Raw genomic sequence first — 21,569 nt, forward strand, 5'->3', positions numbered from 1 at the left:
TGAGAACTTTGCCACAAGTTCTTCTTTGTAAGTGCCACCGAATGCATTTATCTTATTTCTTTCTTTTGCAATCTGGTTTTCTTCCCGTCTATTATTGGCATCTTCATCAACCTCGTTGTCCTCCTTAATGGATATGCTCAACCTTGATCTCTTTGAAGTGGTCTCCGCGATTCTTTGGATCCACTTCTGGTTCTTGCATAGCTCTTTGTAGCAATGATGCAACGTGAAGGGCTTGTGACCGAACTTGGTTTTTCTATGCTTGGATAGTTTTTGGATGTAGGGGCCATATTCCGTCACTTGCACACCGCTCAGTGGTGCATGATTCATTTAGTTGGGAAAAGGAGGAGAGCCTTCTTAGCACTTGTATTTTGTTGTCTCGCTCTTTGTAGGTATCCAATGCAGTTTGGGTTTTAATCGATTTTTCCTAGCTGACATGGATTATATTTTTTAGGTAAATAGCTGACTTAGATTTTTCTTTATCCAGCCATTCTTATTTTTGGTCATATGCATGTTTCTGCAGCTGATGAGCTCATGAACGGAAAGGTTCAAGCCATGGTCATCTCGCCAGAGACATCACCTGAAGCCGAGCTATTCGCCAACCTCGCGAAGCGCAGCAGCATCCCGATCCTTTCCTTCTCGGCCACCTCGCTGGCATCAATTCCGTCGCAGGCACGTTTCTTTGTGCACAGTGCAGCCAACACCAACTCCCAGGCCGCGCCCGTTGCATCCATCCTTGAGGCATTCCAATGGCGCGCGGCCGTCCTGCTACTCGAGGAGTCCACCTACGGCATCAGCATTGTCTCGGCATTGGTCCACGAGTTCCAGGGGCACGAGCACGGGCACCGCGTACGCGGCATAATGGACAGCGTGGCTGTGCCAGCCGACGCGACAGACAGCCGCCTCGACGTAGTGTTTCTTGCAGTGAAGAACATGCCGGCGCGGGTGGTCGTCGTGCATGTGACTTCCGCTCTGGCTGTGCGCCTCTTCCGCCGGGCCATGGCCGCCGGCATGATGTCGGAGGGGTACGTCTGGATCGCCACGTCCGCCGTGGGCGATGCGGCGGACAGTCTCAGCCCCGGCGACCTCGACTGCCTGTCGTCAGCCTGCGGGTCCACGTGCAGGCAACGGAGCAAGTTAGAAACTTCTCAAGACGGTTCAAGCAGAGGTTTCGGCAGGAGAACCCGGCTACCCATGACACCGTGAGCGTGCCGGTGTGGCTACTCTGGTTGTATGACACGGCATGGGCAACCACCACGGCGGCCGACAGGTCCTTCCGAACGACGACGCACGCAGCTGGAACGGGACTTGCCGATGCCGTGCTCAGCACCAGGTTCCATGGCCTGGCTGGAAGTTTCAGGCTGGTCGATGGGCAGCGGCAAATCCCAGCAACATACGAGATCGTGAATATCATAGGCGCCGGAGCGAGGACGGTCGGGTTTTGGACGCCGGAGTTTGGGATCTCAACAAGTTTGTACCCCAGGAGTGGCAAGGAGCTGAAGCAAATCCTTTGGCCAGGTGAAACGGCGGTTGTTCCGGTAGGGTGGAGCGAGTCCCCAAATGGGCGTCCGCTTCGCGTGGCTGTCCCGGTGAAGCGTGGATTCAGCCAATTTGTGAACATTTCCGGCGATCCAAGGACGGGAAGAGAAATTATCACCGGCTACTGCATCGACGTATTCCATGCAGCCACGGCGAAATTGGCCCATCCAGTCGCGTATCAGTACGTGCCAGTCAACGATAACTCCGAGTCTTACGACATGCTTGTCAACCTGGTGCATGAAAATGTGAGTGCAAATCCCATGATATAAGCTACGTATTCCCTTTGTTCCGAAATTCTTAAATTCATAGGTATATTTAATACGAACTTGATTAATGTTAAATGTATTTAACTTGGAACAAACCTAAAACTTCAAGTATTTTGAAACAGAGGAGTGTTTTCTTTTTTGGGAGGGACATAAGCTACTTGTGTAGTGCAATCAATTGAACTGCGATTCATTGTTGCAGAAAGTCGACGCGGTGGTTGCAGACATGACGATAACAGCGAGCCGGATGAAGCTTGTTTCTTTCACGGTGCCATTCGCTGAATCTGGGTGATCGATGATCGTGGCAGAGGAGGACAGAAGCAACAGCATGTGGATTTTCGTGAAGCCATTAACGCCATTACTCTGGCTCACCTGCATTGCGCTCTTCTTCTTCTCCAGCTTCATTGTGTGGGCGATCGAGCGCGAATCCAGCCCTGATTTCCCATACATGACTTGGAAGCAAGTCGCGTTCCGGTTCTTCAGTGCATTCTCAACTCTAGTCTTCTCCCAAAGTATAAACCAAAACATGCAACATGTATATATATATAGCTGAACCGATACATATACTAAAACTAATATACTCATTGTCACCTACCTTTAGAGGAGAAGCTGAAGAGCAACCTGTCGAAGCTCGTGGTGGTCATATCGATGTTTGTGGCATTCATTGTCACAACATGCTACACGGCCAGCCTGACGTCTATGTTGACGGCTCGACCGCTCCAACCGACGATAAGCGTCCTGGGAGAAAGGGACTACGTGGGCTATCAAGAGGGATCATTCATCGCCGACTTCCTAATAGACATGGGCTTTCACGAGGCCAAGTTAAGGGGATATACCACAATCGATGAGTACGCCGATGCTCTGAGGAGAGGGTCAGAGAACGGAGGGGTCTCGGCGATTTTCGACGAAATGCCCTATCTGAGGCTCTTCCTGTCGCGCTACTGCCAAGGCTACTCCATGGTCGGTCCAACCTACAAGAGCGCCGGGTTCGGATTTGTATGTGTCTCTTTCCCCACCCCCTAATTAAATTGTAGCAATCCAGGTCGATCAGATATTCAGGTGTGTACGTACGACGGAGTGCAACAAGAATGATTGTGGCTCTATTTCAGGTATTCCCCATGGGATCTCATCTAGCTCTTGACGTGTCGCGCGCCATCTTGGAGCTGGCAGAGGGAGAGAAGCTTGCACGCATCGAGAACAAGTGGTTTGCGCACCCTGGGGTCTGCGTGAACAAGAACAACAGCACCGACTCGTCGTTCAGGCTCGACCTCAGGAACTTCGGTGGGCTGTTCCTCATCAGCGTCTTGGTCTCGTGCCTCATGCTGCTGATAAACCTGACCGCATGTGTGGCCAGTAGTCCCCACAGAGTTCCGCCGTGGCTGTGTTCTTGGCTTTTGAGATTTGAGAGCCTCCAGCGGCGCCGAGATGAGTTCGTGGGGAACGGCGGTGGCGCACCTGAGCGAAATCCTCCGGAGCCGGCCGCCGGACAGACAGTGCAAGAAGCAGCTGTGACTACTAGTTCCTCGGAATCCTCCAGAACCTCAGCAGCCTCTTCGCCCGTTCCAGAAGAAATCGTAGCGCTTCCTCCAGGCCGTTCGATCGAGCGGGTTCTGCAGGAACATTCAGCCTCGCCGACCCAGTCCATACTCCATACAAATGCAGCCTAGGCAAACCGTGACAGGTCGAGCAAATCGTGGCAATTTCGGAAATGTACGGGCGGCCTACTTTCGCACTTTTCAGTCATTTCTCGTGGGGGTATAATTGTATCATATCGCATGCAGGCAATGAATAGTAATTTCGGAAATGTGTTGGAATAATTAATAACAAGTCGTGACACTCGTGCATCTATGCTGTCAGAACTGCTACAAGTTACTGTTATGCAAGAATGAGTGGCTGTACTAACTACATGCCCTCAACCGGAATTTTTTCGAAGCGGAGGTAAAAGATTTGCCTCTTCCATTAATTAAGAAGAAGTTTAGAGTTGCTTTCACAACAGAAAAGCAAGATAAGATACATAGATTCTATTCCCGCGGCATGATGTTTCCCAAGTGTTTCGAGCCTGCGGCGATCCAAAGCCTAGCCTCATTCTTGATGTTACCAAATATGATGGATGGTAGCGTCGATTTTTGTTCGAACACCCTCAACCGGAATGAGTGGTTGTGTTATGAAAGAAATCTAAAGTTTAGGAAAAGGATCAATATCGGGCGGCCGATCCATCGCAAACATCGGTAGGACAACCGCTGGATGCTATGAGGAGAACCTCTGGCCACTGTTAGGCCTTGTAAAATGGGAGATGCTTAGATAAACAAACCAGATTTTTTTTAAACACCGATGCTTATTTGTACAGGGTAGACGCTTAACTAAGCGTCTCTCCTGTAGAAATAGGCACCGGTGCTTCAGAAAATTTCGGTTATTTTTCTAAGCACCCCTCTAAGCATCTCCCATTGTACAAGGCCTTACGACGGCGGTAGCCGGATGATGCGGCCATGACTCACCGATGTTGGGAAGACGATTGCCGGGTGCTACGACGCCAAGCTGCGAAGGCGACCGTGGATGTAGACCGACCGACGGGCCATGCCGAACGAGGACTCGAGCTGCTGCAGACGGCCAGGCTGTTACTCGAACCACGACAGAGCGGCGTCTTTTTAATGCGGGAAGGCCATCATGACTAATTTTATTAAGATCAAATAATCAGTACATCATCAACTAGTTTAGTGGTGAATAGGGCCGCAAGAAAAGCTTGAGGCTCGTGAGCCGCTCGAGATTGACTCGTATTTTAGCTCAACTCGAAAAGAAATGAGATGAGTATGAATACTTTAAAGCAACTCCAATGCAAAGACTCAGATGGACACGTATTTTGTCCGTTTGGGTCATCTGTTCTGTCCGCCTAGCGGATGAGCCGGACATGCGCGGACTGTGGATGCACCCAGCGCAAGCGCATAAAGCGGACAACGCGACCACGGTGGAGACGTCGACGCCGCCGGGCCAGTCGTCGTGGCCGCCGCCACGGCTTGCTGCTTCATGGCGTCGTCCGCCGCGGAGGACATGGCCGACATCGCGCCGTCCTTCCACCTGATCTGCAGTTCACTGGGTCTCCCCGAAGTCGCCGTGGAGGAGCACGCAGAGGAAGACCAGCGCCAACACGCAAAGGAGGAGCACGCTATGGCTAGCTACTGAGCTCGGGAAGGGGTTGCAGGAGCAGAGGAAGTGAAGATTAGGAGTGCGTGAGATGTGAGCACGAGTGGAGGCTTGGGTGGGTGGTGGTGCTCGGGGCCTCCTTTTATAGCCGGCCGTGTCCGCAGCCGCCGTGCCAGCGATGTCTGCCCGCCGCATCGGGAGCGGCCATGGCCGACATCGCGTCGTCCTCGAGGGCGCGTCCTTCCACCAGTCTGCAGTTCCCCACAGGTCTCCTCGGCCCCGCGCCGCCCGCCTGCTGTTACTCGGACCCACCGTGCTCCAATGCCCCGGCCCCGTGCCGCCCTGCTGCTCCGCTCTGCTTAGAACGGGCGGCGGCGGCCTGCGTAGGTGGCCTCGTCGGCGAGCGGCGGCGGTGGCCTGCGCAGGTGGCCTCACCGGCGAGCGTGGCGGCGGCCTGTGCAGTGGCCTCGTCACCAAGCGTGTGCGGTCACTGATGTGTAGGTCCAGGGCGCACACGAGCGAACGAGAGTCCGCGACGGGAGCGTCCGCTTTGTCCGTCGCGGATCTATTTATGACTCAAATTTGAACTCAGTTTGGATCGAATCGTCCCGTTGGGCCAACTTTTTTGTCCGGATAACCCAAACGAATAAAATGAGTCGCCCCATTGGAGTTGCTCTTATGTAGCTCGATCGAGAAGCGAGCCGATCTTGAGCCAGCATTGGCTCACTCGATTTTAACTCGATAGCTCGATATCATATAAGTATAATAAATAACCTTTATATATATTGCCAAGAATTAGGATCATTCATTTTCATATATGTTATGTATGATGTTTTTTCTTCACTTTACCTACTAGCAAACATGGAAATTAAGTATGGAGAAAATTTATTCTCATCACGTGGCCAACCATGTGTTCAATATCTTTTTATTTTCGTCAAAGTGAGCTGGCACACCTTCATCGCCTTCTATCTATGATCTCTTGTTTTTAGATACTAGTTTTCACTTGAGAAAGAATAAGTCGAATTTATAGTGATTTTTCGGTTCTGTTGTGGCATATCTTGCTTTAAAATTTGCCTTAAAATGATTTTAAAAATCATTTTATTTAGCTTGAAACTAGCTCGAGATCGACTCGAGATCATTACAAGCTGAGCACAAGCCACTTTCTGCAGCTCGGCTTTGAGCTTCGCACATTTTGAGCTCGCTCGAATTTTAATATGAGTTGAGCTGAGCCTAGGCCAACTCACTCGAACTCGACTCTTTTGTAGCCCTAGTGGTGAGGCAACCTAGGGGTTCCTCCGACCACCTACTCGAAGTCTTACTAAAAAACAATATTGAGCTAGCACATGAGCCGCTTGATTAGTGGACCGATAACAATGTTTAAACTTATATTGTATACGAGCAATTCAAGAGGAATTGACGGGATTTTTTCTTGACCACGTCATACGTAAAATCGGAGAATACCATGTGAAAGTTGAAACCGATTTTAGATGTTAAGGAGTGTAAGACATGTTATATTGTACATATGTAGTAGCGTCGGATAGATATACGAAAACTTGTTGTTCTACCAATCTCTCAGAGAAAGAGAGGCTTCACTTATCTCTGTATATATATATATATTCACGACGATCTTTTGTAATTAATGGTTCCTTCATTTTCTTACTAGCTAGCGTGTCGAGTTCTCTCTATATGTATAGTAGCTAGATCGACCAAGCACGAAGAAAGAGAGGACATTTCTCTCTATTAGCTAGCTAACACAATATGAAACCCCAAAATTAACCCTAGAAAACCCACTGACCCCGCCCCCCCTCAAAAAAAATCCAGCTCCTGCCAACTGCTGACGTGTGGATGCCTTTTGGTCCCGGGTGGTAATACTAATCAGGACTAAAGGTCCTCCTGCCTGGACGCCCTGCAGCGGCCACGTGGAGCCCCTTCTGTCCCGGTTCGTAAACGAAACGGGGCTAAAGTTTTTGGGCTTTAGTCCCGACCCTCTTTAGTCCCGGTTCCAGAACCAGGACTGAAAGCCCTCTGGAACCGGGATTAATGACCGTTTTCTACTAGTGTGAACCTTCCCAATAGAAACACTAGTATCCACACATTTTGTGAAGATTGCTGAGGCAGCGTCCCACCAACATGATTGACCAGTGCAGAAGTCTATAACGATAAGAGAATCCGACTCCGCTTCTACATGGTGAAATTCCAAACTATTTGCGAGGGTTAATCCATCACGCATCGCCATTGCCTTCATAGTTACCACATTTGCAGCACAGGGAACAGGTGGAAAAAGTCCAAAATAAACCTTCAAGTTGTAGACGAAAGCTAAATCAAACCCTGAACTTCGAATCACGGAAATTGGCACTCTGAACTTTTAATCCCGGTCTATTTTGGACCCTAGATCTGTTTGGCACACCGGGAATACTACAATCCTGGCCGGGATAAACAACTACTCTCACAGAAAATAATTTGGGCCGGCCCACTATAACACAACAATAATTCGTGAAGTTAAAAAACGTTCGCACATTTCTAAACTTGTTCTGAAGTTAAAAAATGTTCCAGTTTTATATTTTTGGCAATAATTCAAATAAATTTGTGTTTTTTAAAAAATATTTCGAATTCTGAAATTATATTCGCATTTAAAAAAATTGTTCGTAAGTTAAAAAAATCACATTTGTCAAAAAATGTTCAGAATTCCAACAGTTTTTCGCATGCTATGAAAAATGTTTCGGATTTTCAGAATTGTGTCACATTTTTTGAATAATATTTTTGGAATTTCATAATTATTTCGTAAATGACGTTTTTAAAAAATGTTTCGGATTGTTGGCTGTGGACTCGACTGGGACGGCCCACCAAACATAAAGCGAGTTTTTTTATCACTCGCCATAAAAATTCTAATACTTTTAAAAAACCAACAACTTTCAAAAAGAGAACACGTTTTGAAACATAAACAATTTTTTAAAACCTGAACAAAATGTTAAAGTGCAAACACTTTCTGAAACATAATTTTTTTCTGAAACCTGACCAAAATTTTAAAGTACGAATACTTTTTGTACAATGTAAGACTATGTTTGCGTGTTGTAAAAAAATGTGTTATAACCTTAACAGAATATATGTGACATGTGTTTGAAAAAAGTGTATGCAAATTTAAAAGTGTTGAACCATATGAAAGAATGTTCGTGTAGTTTTATAAAAAAATTATTGTCATTAAGAAAATGTAAAACAGGTATTTGAAAAAATATTACCATGTATTCAAAAAAGTTTTTAAATATTTAATTAAAAAATGTTCATATGTATATGAAAATATCAAAGATTATCAAATATTTAATGTGTGTGTTAAAATGTACATTGTGTATTGAGAAAAATTAGACATGTGTAAAAATGAAAAAAAAAGGAAAACATAAAAGAAAAAATTATGAAAAAACAAATTAGTGCGCGCGCGTGAGTGGCTGTGCCACTGGGCCGGTCCAATTTAAGAAATACCGGCAAAGTCCTGTCAAGGTTTAAAATGGACCGGGATTAGAGAGTGCCAATTTTCGGGATTGAGAGTTCGGGGTTTGGTTTAGCTTTCGTCTATAACTTTAAGGTTTATTTTGGACTTTTTCCAGTACTGGTTGATGGCGAGTTTTCACGTGAGCCGTGGTTGACTGGTTGTTGAATTGGGCGTGCGGGGGAGGACGAGCGGGATAGCAGATCCGACGGTTAAGCACGCACGAATGGGACGGCTCGCGCTGTGACCGGACGCTCGCTCAGATTAGTCAACCGACCCAGAGCGGTCGCCAAGTTTTTTTGTTGTTGTTGTTGAGTATCGGTCAAATCCATCCAAAGGGGTGCAGGCACGTATCATTAAATCAGCCGTGCAAACCAATCAAGTCAAAAAAAAAAATCATTGTACCCTGGCCATGCATGCGTACCTCTCTTCCGCGACTCCGTAAAACAACCAACCTGGGACTAAACCGTGATGATCGAGGAGGTTCTCTCCTCTGCCGCCTCCTCAGTCCTCGCGTACCCTAGGCCATGGCTTTCATCGTGTCCAAGCTCGCGCGGGCAGCCTTCGCATCCCGCTCAGTCAGAGGAGCGCGTCTCCCCCAGACTGCCGGCGCCATCCGTCGCATGTCCGCAGCTGCAGGTATTCCATCCATCCCTGTTTCGCTAGCTCTTCCGGAGTTTGGATCTGAACCTTGAATACCCAAAGAAATTATCTTTGCTTGGATCGGAATTTAATACCCCGAAATCCGAACACTATTTCTTCCCAATTATCAGATCTGTTTGATTATTCATCCGGACATCTAACAAGCATACGGTTTTCGTAGTAGTAACACAAAACCGGGTTAAGATGGTTCATGACGTAGTAATAGCTCTAGCTTCAATCAAATTAATTCCGCTGAGAACAAATATTACAAATGATGTCTCCTTTTTTTCTTTGAGAATCACCGGGGGAGGACATGATGGTATTTTTTGAAATCAAATTGTAACTCCCTGCTACTGAACCGCCTGCAGGCGGTTGCGAGTCAGAAGAAGATCACAAAAACTTTCCCCCTGTTGATACGAATTTCAATTTCATCGAGTGGATGGAATCATGCCGCTACGAGTCAGGAAATGATCCAAACTTTCCCCTCGTCGACGAGAATTCCACCAAGTCCAAGGAGTCCCTGTGGGCCTTGTATGAGAGCTGGTGCAAGTATTATGAAGTGTCCCGTGACCGTGAAGAGATGGTCCGCCGGTTCAGGTCATTTAAGGCCAGCGCGATGCGGGTGTACAAAATGAACAATTCTGGTTCTTCGCAGGTGTCTCAGCTGTCCGCGTTTGCAGATCTGACCAAGGCGGAGGCTGACTACGAGTATAGCAGGTTACGATGCCGTAAGCCAAAGTTCTCGCAATACCGTGCTACTAGATGAAATCAAATCATCTAGTTTTAATAAAGGATATATTTTATGTGTCTGCAATGTATGTCTTCCGTTTTGTGCAAATCGTGCATGCTTTTACGTGTAGTCAACTTTATATTCAGTTTTGGTTTTTTAGGGTTCTTTCGGCACCATTAACCGTTATGTAGATCATGTAGCAACAATTTTGAAAATGGGAGCCTTCTTAACAGCCATTCTGCGCACAACTAGGATTCCGCCATGAAAAGTTTAGGGGCATGAAAGTCATTCCACAATACTACTTGATTGAGCATGGCCAACAGACTATGATCAGTACGTCTGCTCAAATAATGAGAGGCATTGCGAAAAGACACCAATCTTTATCCTTTGCTTCAACTATCAGCCAACATACTTCCTGAGAAGCCTGCGTATATAGACTCAAAATTTTAAACATGCTCTAACCGCCAAGAAGACTCACAAGCTTGCCGGACCAATTTTCGGATCACTAAACTGAGTTTATTTCTCCATTTATTGCCGTCCACCCTGAGATGGCACAGCTTCGTTGTACCACCAATCTATGCAATCGCCTATGTCACATGAGATTTGGATACTTATTGGTTCAACATCCCAAACAAGGCTGTAAAGAGCTTACTTGATTCCACCTCCTAAACGGAGTGAATTGCAAAGAACCATCACATTTGTGGCATCGTGGAAAAGGTGGTTTTTTTTACAGAAAGCATCACACACAAAGTCTTTTTTCTTTTTTGCAAATCACACTGATCAGCCGTTTCACTCTGTTAACACAGATCTGACAGGTCGTGCCCGCTTCCAGACGGTGACGTGGCAAAAGAGGCGACAATGACCAAGTGGCGGCCGTTAACGACGCGTCGACTATGCGACCGACGCTCGCTCTCACTGTCACTCTCTCTCACTCACGCCTCTGCCCCACACCTCCCTCTTCCCCATCGCCTATGCCATGCTCCGGCGCTGCCGCCGACAACACCGCTTTCTGCCGCCACGTTCCGCCATGTCAAGCGAAGCTGTAAAGTATTCAGGCAAACAGGTACTGTAATTCACCCGCAAAAAAAAACATGTACTGCAACTGTCAATTTGAAGAGAGGAAATGAGCTCAGAACTACATACAAGTTTATAAGATTTATATTCCAAAATTTGGTCACGCACATGTTCACAATTCCTACAACCGATACACGCCTCAGTCAAAATGATGGACAGCTCATATAAGCCGTTACTATTCCTCCATAACACTAGTAATTTTGATCTTAAAAGGAAATCCATTACACTGGGGTTTGTACATTCTATGTGCATCATTTTTGGAGTCTGGTCGTCTGTATGTTCAGCATGTTGCCTAAACAAAGGGGAATGGATTTCCAATGGTATATCATCAGTGGCAAAGCGAGGCTGGCAAAGCACTCCTTAGCTGTCCCCCATATAGGTTATGTATAAAGAGGCAAGAAATGGAGATTGGCACAATTTACCCAGTCGGTTGAAACACACCTTTCTTATGTGCAAAATGGTGAAGCAATTTTGCATGTAGTTGTGTCAGGGGGAAATTAGGCGCAAAGTGCAAACTGTGTGAATCACTGCCAAAATGCTCGTGACATGGTGTATGAAACACCATGGCTTGACTGAGGACATGAAAATGTTATGAGAAATGTGATTCTGGAGTGGCCATGGTGGAGAGTGAGAAATGAGGCTAGGTACGTAGGAGTCACTATAAAAGGCACCCCAATGGGCAAGAGAGATTGCCCTTTGCTAGATCTAATTAAGCTTCTGATTAGTAGTGGGCAGTGAAAGCAATCATGGTAGTAGCGTACTTTTACTTCAAGGCTTCGACGGATGGCTGGGATAGTAGGATGTACCCACATTTGGGAGTAGAAAGTCAACTCTTGGCACCATTACTTTTTTTTAACAATGGCACTATTACTTCTATCCACATCCAAATCATGAGTAATGAAAGATCGTGTCACTTTCACTGCCCACGATTTGGATCGTGGATAGTAGAATAGTGCCATCTGGAGATGAGAGTTGACTTTCTACTTTCGAGTGTGGGTATACCCTATTATCTTAGCCATCCGTCAAAGTTGTGGTGCATCGTGATGGGAGCTTTGTGATTTGCATGCCTGCGTGTACAAGGTGGGAGCTTTGTGATTTGCATGCCTGCGTGTACTGCAAGGCGAAGGTGTTGGGATGCTCGGCTTCCTGCGTCCGCTCCGTTTTCCCACCAACGAGGTTGTCGTGCCTTGCATCGCCTGCGCCGTGGGAAGGAGCAGCCATGGACGAGGAGATGAAATTCCTGAATCATGATGCAGCCAATAAAAAGGTAAGCGCTGTATTGTTGTTGACGTAGTTAAGAATAAGATGGCAGTAATTTTGTGGGTGTAAGGCAAAGATTTTTCTCTTCGGATGATTCTCGGATGATTCGTAGAATCACGCGTGTTCTGAACCTGCCTTGGTGCTGGGTGGGTGTTCGAATGAGTAGTGATGTATGCATTTAAGACTGCGTTGAGGCCTTGTATCACCATAGTTATGCTGATATGTATACTAGTAAGGAGGAGTTGCATCATTTCAAAAATTTAACCGCAATGGCGGGAGATTGGAGTAATGTCTACCGCCAGTAATAGTCAATGGTCCATCCCATGTCAATGATATGAATGTCTAAAATGCATGACGTGGATATTTTACGTGGCCAATTATGATGTGACAGACATGCATAACTTAGTGGGGGTGGAAGAGTGCGTGTTGTAAGAATTAAAAGTAATGGATTTGATGCATGATTGACAAATATTAAAGGTAAATGGTTGTGGTGCATAGTTGAAAAAATAACGTTAGTGGATGCCGACATGGCACACTTGGTGAGGTGAAAGGCTGCATGTTGAGAGAAATTGCTTATAGTGGGGATGAACTTTCTAAGAATAATAAAGAATATAGGATATGCGTTCTAGAACCCTCCTGAACCGGGTATTTCTTCTTTTCTTTGTTTTTTCATTTTGATTTTTCTCTCTTTTTGTCTTTTTCCTTTTCTAATTTTTTAATTCTTTTTTCTTTTCTTTTTCTAATTTTCATTATTTCGTTTTATTTTTTTCAAGTTCGTTCTTTTCCGTTATTATCCCCCATTTCTATTTTTTATTTGTTTGTTTAGCGAACATATTTCAAATTCATGAACATAAAAGGAAATAATGAACATTTTTCAAATTTGTCAACATTTTAGGAAATTGAATTTTTCCCAATTTGTGAACACTTTTTACAATTTCCCAAACAATTTTTTGAAAACATTCTCATTTATTACGATTTTGAGAACATTGTTTTGAATCAGGGAATATTTTTAAATTTTGTGAATAATTTTTAAAATTTACTATCATTTCTAAAATAAATTTATTTTTCAAAATGCATGAAGATTTTTTAAATCAATGAAAAAAATCGTGACTTTGGGGACATTTTTTTGTTTGCTCTTTCTAAATGTTTTTAGACATTTCAAAAAAATTCATGAATGTCTTTCAAATTCTCCTACATTTTTTGAATACGCGAACATTTTATAGTTTCCTGGACATTTTTCAAAATCATTAACATTTTTGAATTCGTGAGCATTTTATGATTTCTCAAATATTTTCAAACTCGATATTTTTTGGAATACCGTATTATTCTAAAGAAGAAGAAAAAATAAAAACAGAAAAGAAAAAAAGAAATGAGAAAAACAGGGGTGTCTCTTCCTGTACATGGGGGGGGGGGCCCAAAAACGCTTGCTGTTGGAGCGGGGGTGCGCGTTTCCTTCCTATTTGGCGCGTAGGTCGCCAGATAGGATGTCCCGAATTTTGGATGTATCGTCTGCAACTGCGCTCGTGCTCAGTATAGGACTTTCGAACTTGTCCAAAAACCTATAGCCGCGGTGTTAGACATATCCCGGTAAAATGTTGACCACCTCTCGCGACTGGCGACTTCGAGCGAACCTGCTCTGACCGCCACCGCCGCTGCCGCCGGCCTCCTCCGGAGGCTCAGCTCCCGGCCGCTCCTGCTCGGGTGGGGGGTCGCATCGCTCCCCATGGCTACCCCTCTCTAGCAGCTCGCGCAAGCATCCCCTCTCCAGGCGGCGCGCTTACGAAGAGCAGCGGCTGGATCTTATCCTCTGCCTCCCCACTCCGGTGAGTTGTTGCAGCAATTTGCCCCTCTGGTTTGACCGGAGGTGGCCCTTTTATCTGCTCCTTACCCCCCCCCCCGCCTGAACCATTGGAAGGTGCTCGGGCTGGCTGTATCGAGAGGATCTATTCCCGTGGCTCTGCATCTGGCATGTCATCTGGTGCCAGCAAGATGCCGTTAGGGGAGAAGCAGAATGCTGCAGTGGGGAAGGAGCCTGTTGAGAAGGCGGAAGGGGTGGACTCCATGATGGGGCGCCTTAACCTCCTTGCGGACGACACTGATTTTGTGGAGATGAGTGATGATGAGGAAGGGGATTGCTCGGTGCCGGTGAAGTGGTCGCTGCTCGGGATGATTCTCTCGCCCTCTGTGATTCATATCAGCACCACCACGTCGGCAATGCGCCCGGCCTGGGGAAATCCCAGGGGGCTCAAGCTCAGGAACGTTCGAGACAATGTGTTTGTGGCTGATTTCGCGAACAAGTTTGACAGAGATAGGGCTCAAGAGGGGACACCATGGATGATGGGTAAACATGCGGTTCTCCTTCAAGACTACGATCCCTGGCTTCGCCCGTCAGATATCAGGTTCGACTCAATGTCTATCTGGGTCAGAATCTTGAACCTTCCCTTTGAATGGATGAACAATCGCAAGGGCCTGAAGATTGCAAAACTGATCGACAAGAACTACACGGTGGATGTGGACGAGGGTGGCGATGCCTCAGGCTCCTTTCTGCGAGCCAGGGTGTCCATCCCTCTTAAAGGGCCCTTGCGCCGGTGGGTGACAATCAGGAAGGGCAGCGAGGATGTGAAATATGACCTACAGTATGAAAAACCCCCTTCTATTGCTTCAGTTGTGGCCTCATTGGGCATGGTGATCTAGAATGTCAGTCCCCAGCAGACCGAGACCAGTTTGGCAAGCTCCCCTTTGATAGAGGCTTGAGAGCCCTAGAGGAGAGAAGAAAGCGGCTGCAATCCTTTGGGCAGGCTGCTGTTTCGGCTTCCTGTAGCAGTGATAACAAAGACAGAGGAGGGGGAAGCCGTGGCTCCGTCCCTGAGTCTGCCACGAGCAGAACTTCTCGTGAAACAGGGGTGAATGAGACTGTGAAGCCTGGCGAGCAAGAGGCGACTTCACCACTTGCAAAAAACAAACCTGTCCCAGGAAGAAACAAAGTTTCCGAGATTGCAAAGAAATTATTCTCTACGGACCCGGAGATGCCGGAAAAATATGTACGCAAGAGAAAACTAGAATCTAGGGCTGGGAGTAAAGGAGATGGGGCTGCTAAGGGGAAGCTTTCTGCTGCCCCCCTGCAAGGTTCAGACCTCTCTCTGGTCGTCGTGGGCAAGGGCTTAGAGGGAGGGCCCAGTCTCCCGCTCACTGGTTTGGACAAGGACGAAGAGCTGACAAAAAAACACAAGAATGACCAGTTCTGTTTCCAAAGCCAGGGGAATCAAAAGGGGGTGGGTAGAGATCAAGTTGCAACAAGCACAGACGCGGGGCTGCCTATTCAGCCCTGCAGTAAGCAATGAAGGTCGTCGCTTTCAACTGCCGGGGGTTTGGGAACCAGCCGGCAGTCGAGGGCCTTCTGGAGCTACAGAAGGCTGAAGACCCTGACATCCTCTTTCTTTCAGAAACAAAGCTGGACAGGGAGAGGATGAAGCGAATTAAGGTGTTGTTGGGAATGCCCAACATGGAGGTAAAGGACTGTGAGGGGCAAAGCGGTGGCTTGGCCCTTCTCTGGAAGAAGGATGTAAATGTAAGAGTGAACCATGGGATGTCGCGCTACCACATCGATGCCGACGTCACTGGGGAGGATGGGTTCGTCTGGAGGCTTACTAGTATTTATGGTGAACCGAAGCACAGGGAGAAAGAGAAGACTTGGAAACTCTTGCGCATCCTTCATGGACGTTCCTCTCTGCCTTGGATGTGTTTTGGTGACTTCAATGAGATCCTCTTCACAAGTGAGAAGCAGGGGGGTCCGGATAGATCCCATGCCTGCATGGATAAATTTCAGAGTGCTCTGGAGTTCTGTGAGCTCGAGGATTTGGGCTTCGTGGGGGATCCTTACACTTGGCGCAATCACAGTCACCGAGCGGACTCTTACATTAAGGAGAGGCTTGATCGGGCTATCGCAAACTTGGGATGGCGCTCCCATTTCCCGGCCTACAAGGAAATCAATGGGGATCCAAGGCACTCCGATCACAGACCCGTGATTGTGGTTTTGGAACCGGAATACCGGGGCAATAGCACTGGGTGCGTGTTTGAACAACCAAAATTCGAGGCAAGGTGGCTTGAGGAGGAGCAATGCGATGAGGTGGTGCGCAATGCCTGGCACTTGGCAATGCTGACTGGCGATAGAGGGTTAGCTGCCACAATCAAAAGAGTGGGGATGGAACTGCACACATGGAGCAAAGAGGCCTTGGGCGATCTAAAGAACCGTATCAAGAAGGTCAAGAAGGAGCTCAATCGCTGCAGGAAAAGAGCCATCTCCCAGGAGCAAGTCTCTCTTGAGCAGATGCTAAGGTACAAGCTTGAGAGACTGCAAGACCAAAAAAATACTTATTGGAAGCAGCGAGCGAAGGCTCATTGGCTGCATGATGGAGATCGAAACACTAGCTTCTTCCACGCTTGCGCCTCGGAGAGGCGCAGGGTGAACTTGATCAAATCTCTCAAGAATGACGAGGGCGGTGTGGTGGAGGGGGAGGAGGAGCTGAGAACCTTTATCACTAACTACTACAAGCAGCTTTTCTCTTCTCGTGCAGGAACTAGAGCGGATGAGCTCCTTGACAAGGTCTCCCCCATTGTTACTGCTGAGATGAATGTCTTCCTTAAGAGACCTTTCACCATTGAAGAAATAAAATTGGCTCTTAATTCCATGGGTGATTTGAAGGCCCCGGGTCTAGATGGCAAGCCAGCGGTCTTTTATAAGCGCTTCTGGGATCTAGTAGGGGACGTTGTGCAGGGCGAAGTTCTTGAGGTTCTGAACGGTGGCCAAATTCCAGCGGGCTGGAATGAAACGGTCATTGTCTTGATCCCCAAAGTCAAGAATCCAACCCACCTTAAGGAGTTGCGGCCGATCAGCCTTTGCAACGTGGTGTTTAAGATTGTCACAAAGGTGATTGCTTGTCGGATGAAGGAGGTGCTTGATGTGGTCATTTCTCCTAGCCAGAGTGCCTTTGTCTCTGGACGGCTGATTACCGACAATATTCTGATCGCTTATGAGACCACCCATTTCATGCGCCAGAGAAAGGGAGGTAGAGATGGGCTTGCAGCAGTCAAGCTGGATATGAGTAAGGCTTTTGACCGTGTTGAATGGCCTTTCTTGGAGAAGATAATGCTGAAACTAGGCTTCTCTAATAGCTGGGTGCAACTGGTGATGCGTTGTGTGACCACGGTCACATACAGGGTTAAGGTGAACAAGAATCTGACTGAGGTGGTGGTGCCTCAATGTGGCCTGAGGCAAGGGTGTCCTCTATCACCTTACCTTTTCATCTTGTGTGCTGAGGGGCTCTCGGCTCTCTTCCACCGGGCTGAGGAGGATGGATCCCTGCAGGGAGTTCAGGTTTGCCCTACGGCTCCCAAGATAAACCACCTCTTCTTCGCAGATGACTCCTTGATCTTTATGAAGGCGAATGAGCCAAGTGCTCGTAGGCTCCAAGAAATCCTTGCTCTCTACGAGGATGCGTCTGGCCAAATGATAAACAAGGAAAAGTTTGCTGTTATGTTCAGCAAGGGAACTTCTCAGCGAGCAAAAAGGAATTTTCAGAGGATTTTACAAATTCGAGACAAAGCTTTCAATGAAAGAAACCTTGGTCTGCCAATTTTCTTGGGTAGATCAAAAGCCAAGGCCTTTGAGTATCTTAAAGAGAGAATCTGGAAGTTGATCCAAGGGTGGAAGGAGAAATTCTTATCTAGAGCAGGGAAGGAGATCTTGGTTAAAGCCGTGGCCCAGGCGATCCCCATCTATGCCATGTCCTGCTTTGACATCACGAAATCTTTCTGCGATGAAATTAGCTCAATGGTCTGTCGCTATTGGTGGAATAATCAAGATGAGGAGCGGCACCACTGGTTGAGCTGGCAGTGTCTTACAAAGCCGAAAACTGAGGGTGGCCTTGGCCTTCGGGATCTCCACATCTTTAACCTGGCCATGTTGGCTAGACAAGGTTGGCGACTACTTCAAGACCCCGAGTCTCTTTGTGGGAGGGTGCTGCGGGCTAAATATTTCCCTGACGGGAAGCTTCTGGACGCTGTTCCCGCCCCTGGCATATCATACAGTTGGCGCAGCATCCTAAAAGGGGTGGACTTATTGAAGGAAGGGATTATCTGGAGAGTGGGGGATGGGACTAACATCAAGGTGTGGGAAGATCCTTGGATCCCCGAGGGCGATACAAGGAGGCCTAGATCTCTCCCTGGGCGCTCCCCAATCACTCTTGTAGCAGATTTGCTCAATCCAAACACCGAGGGCTGGGACGAGGCGTTGGTCCGTGATCTCTTTCAGGAGGAAGACGCAAAGGCCATTCTCTCCATTAGCATCTGCGAAGGGATGGAGGATAATTTTGCTTGGCATTTTGATCGGCATGGCATCTTCTCCGTCAAGTCTGCTTATAAGATTGGTGTTATGCTGCGCGATAGAAGGCTGGGAAGAGATGCTGCAAGCTCTAAGGAAAATTCTGCTAACAGCACTGTCAAATTTGATTGGAAGCATGTCTGGTCCCTGAAGGCCACCAACAAAATAAAGATGTTTGTGTGGCGCCTTGCCCACAATAGTCTGGCTAACCGCATGAAAATAAAAAAGCTAGGCGTGGACTTGGACACTAGATGCCCTGTTTGCCATAGGTTAAATGAAGATGGAGGGCACACCTTCCTGAAGTGCAAGAAAGCTAAAGAATGATGGAACATTTTGGCTTTGGGAGAGACCCGGGAAAAGCTCATGCTCTGTAATTCAGCCCACTCCATGCTTCAGGAGCTGTGGAGGTGTGATGAAGACACACAGCTGAAGGCCGTGACCTTTATGTGGGAATGGTGGAATGTTCGCAACAAGGCCAATGCTGGTGAGGCGGCTCCTAAGCCTCAAGCGGTTTGTCACCGGGTGGAGAAGATGCTGATTGAGTCCCTGGGCTTGCGCAAACCAAACAAGCCTCCTAGGCCACCAGACATTCACAAATGGAGCAAGCCCCCCGTGCATCATGTGAAGGTTAACTTCGACGGTGCCTTTGATGAAAATACATGTGCAGGGGGCTGGGGCTATGTGGTCCGTGATTAGGCTGGCGAATTTATCGCTGCTGGTGCGGGCAAGTCCGTGAACCTGAAATGTGCTTTGCAATCTGAATCTGTAGCCTGCCTTGCTGCCATTGATGGGGCGATCGGGATTGGGGCAAATCGAATCATCTTCGAGTCTGACTCCCCAACCCTTATACAGGCTTTGAAGAGCAACGATTATGACAAGGCAACCATTGGTGTGTTGGTGAAGGAAGCTAGAAGCCTATGCATCCTAAACTTTGATTCCTATGTTTTTTCTTTCAGCCGACGCACTTGTAACTCTGTTGCCCATGAGCTTGCCAAGCTGGGCGTTCATTCTGGGCCTGATGACTCCTTCTGGGAGGCCTCTGCCCCCAATTGCATTGTAAAACTGTTAGCCAGTGACATTGCTGTGCTTGAAGTTTAATGGAATTTCCATGTTCCCGTAAAAAAAAACCTATAGCCGCCGCGACATTCAGTCGCCTCCACTCGTCCTTCGTCTCCGACGACGGCGAGTTCGTTCTCCGTCTCCCTCCTCTCCGGTGAGTTGTCCACTCCTCCCTCGACCCCGACCCACCCTCCTCCTCAGTCCACAAGCTGCTGCTTCGCGGGCTGGCATCCCTCTAACCCTGCCACCAACCCCGAAACCGAACCCTAGCTAGCTCGCCGGATGCGCGGACAGGAAGGCATCGGCGATCTCATGATGAGTTCCAGTCGCATGCACGGCGCGTAGTATTCCCGATTTACTTTTAAATGTTGCTTAGCTTCTGATCGGTGACTGATTCGTATTATGCGATTGGATTGTGTGCCTTCTCGTTCGGCGAGTCAGATTTTTTCCCTCGATGTTTCTCTGTGGGATACATCTCTTGCTTCCTTGTTCCTGTCCCGAATTTGGCAGGAACCAACCTGTGGATGTAACACCATGCATCACAAACTATAATTAGTCTCTCATCTCCTACTACATATAAGGCTAGCTTTGTACTAATTCAATAACCATCGTCATATGCTTTGAACTAACTATATTAGAGCATCTCCAACAGGCGCGGCAAAACGGGCGCCCGCGTGGTAAAATCAGTTTTTCGCGCGCGCCGGTTGGTTCCGCGCGCTCCAGCGGTGGCGGGAAGTTACCGCGCGCGGGAAGCGTTTGCGCGCGCGCGGTAGAAAGCGGCACGCGGCGCGCTAGATTTGACGCGCCGCTTCGCGCACGCCTATAAAGTCCCGCGCTTCGCCACGCGCCCTTCTCCTCGCAATCTCGCCGCTCCGCACCCCACCGCTTCGCCGCGTCGCCGCTTTCTACGCCACCACCGCGCCACCATGCCGCCGCGCCGCCGGGGTGCTTCGGGCTTTCGCGGCGTCCGCGAGCGCCCCAACGGCTGGTACTCCGCCGAGATACGGGCCGGCGACGTCCGGCTCGGCCTCGGGACGTTCCGGAGCGCGCGCGAGGCGGCCCGCGCGTACGACGCGGCGGCGTGGCGCTTGGAGAGGCCCCGGTCCCAGATGAATTTCCGGGACGTCTTCACGCGCGAGGAGGCGCAGCGCCTCGCCCCTCCGCCGCGTCTCATCACGGACATGGACCGTGCCGACCACGCTCGGCGGCAGCGCCGTCTCCTCGTCGCCGAGGAGGACGAGCGAGCCATGGCGGAGTGGCGCCGTCGCCACCCAAAGGACGTCGACGCCGAGCGTGCCTACTGGGCGGAGAGGACAGCAAGGCGCCGCTCGGAGCGGGCGGACCGGCGTCGGCGGAAGGCAGTGGCGAACGAGCAGTGCGACATCGTCTCCGCAGGTGGGAGGTCGTTCTTCACCTCGGACGATGAACGTTGGGACGACGTATGGCTCTCAACCTCGGACGACACCGACGAGGATGACGATGGTGATGGTAGCGACTTAGAGTAGTTTTCTATCTATGTATGCCGTAGTAGTTTTTATCTATCTATCTATGTATGTCGAACTATCTATCATCTATGCCGTAGTAGTTGCACCGATGTAAAATATCTATGTATCGCTTTTTTTATCTATGCAATTTTAATTAAAAAAATATTGTAGAATGAGCGCGGGCGCTGCATTTTACCGCGCCTGCTGGAGCTGCGCGCGCGCGGCTTTTCAGCGCGGATGCTGGAGCAAACGCTGCGCGCCGCGCCAAACCAGGCGATGGGCGCGCGCCAAATCCGTTTTTACCGCGCGGCGCGTTGGGCGTCTGTTGGAGATGCTCTTACGTAGCAATCTTTTCAAGCGTGTGAGCTGATTGGCTTTACAGCCTTGCTTTTTGCTGGCTACTAATCACCTAGTATTTTGCATTTATTTCGTCCTGCTCTAGGATTTGGAAAGACGCCGACATCTATAAGATGCGGTGATGATCTCACTAGGAGTACAAATGAGGAGCTAATAGCCAGCAAGG

General features: G+C 48.3%; 2 protein-coding genes and 1 pseudogene across 2 annotated transcripts; all 3 read left to right on the top strand.

Annotated features, from left to right (window-relative positions):
• Positions 1–552: 552 nt before the first annotated feature.
• LOC123038999 (glutamate receptor 2.8-like) lies at positions 553–3,466 on the top strand (annotated as a pseudogene).
• Positions 3,467–8,836: 5,370 nt separating this feature from the next.
• LOC123040569 (uncharacterized) lies at positions 8,837–9,849 on the top strand. The gene is made up of 2 exons (XM_044463373.1): positions 8,837–9,057; positions 9,429–9,849. Exons 1-2 carry the CDS (start codon positions 8,946–8,948, stop codon positions 9,824–9,826), a joined length of 510 nt encoding a protein of 169 aa, XP_044319308.1. The 5' UTR covers positions 8,837–8,945; the 3' UTR covers positions 9,827–9,849.
• Positions 9,850–20,482: 10,633 nt separating this feature from the next.
• On the top strand, positions 20,483–21,067 carry LOC123039000 (AP2-like ethylene-responsive transcription factor CRL5). The gene has a single exon (XM_044462342.1). The coding sequence runs from the start codon at positions 20,489–20,491 to the stop codon at positions 21,065–21,067; it is 579 nt and encodes a 192-aa protein (XP_044318277.1). The 5' UTR covers positions 20,483–20,488.
• Positions 21,068–21,569: the final 502 nt, after the last annotated feature.

This window comes from Triticum aestivum, chromosome 2B (genome assembly GCF_018294505.1).
Source record: "Triticum aestivum cultivar Chinese Spring chromosome 2B, IWGSC CS RefSeq v2.1, whole genome shotgun sequence".
In the NCBI taxonomy this organism is placed as follows: Eukaryota; Viridiplantae; Streptophyta; class Magnoliopsida; order Poales; family Poaceae; genus Triticum; species Triticum aestivum.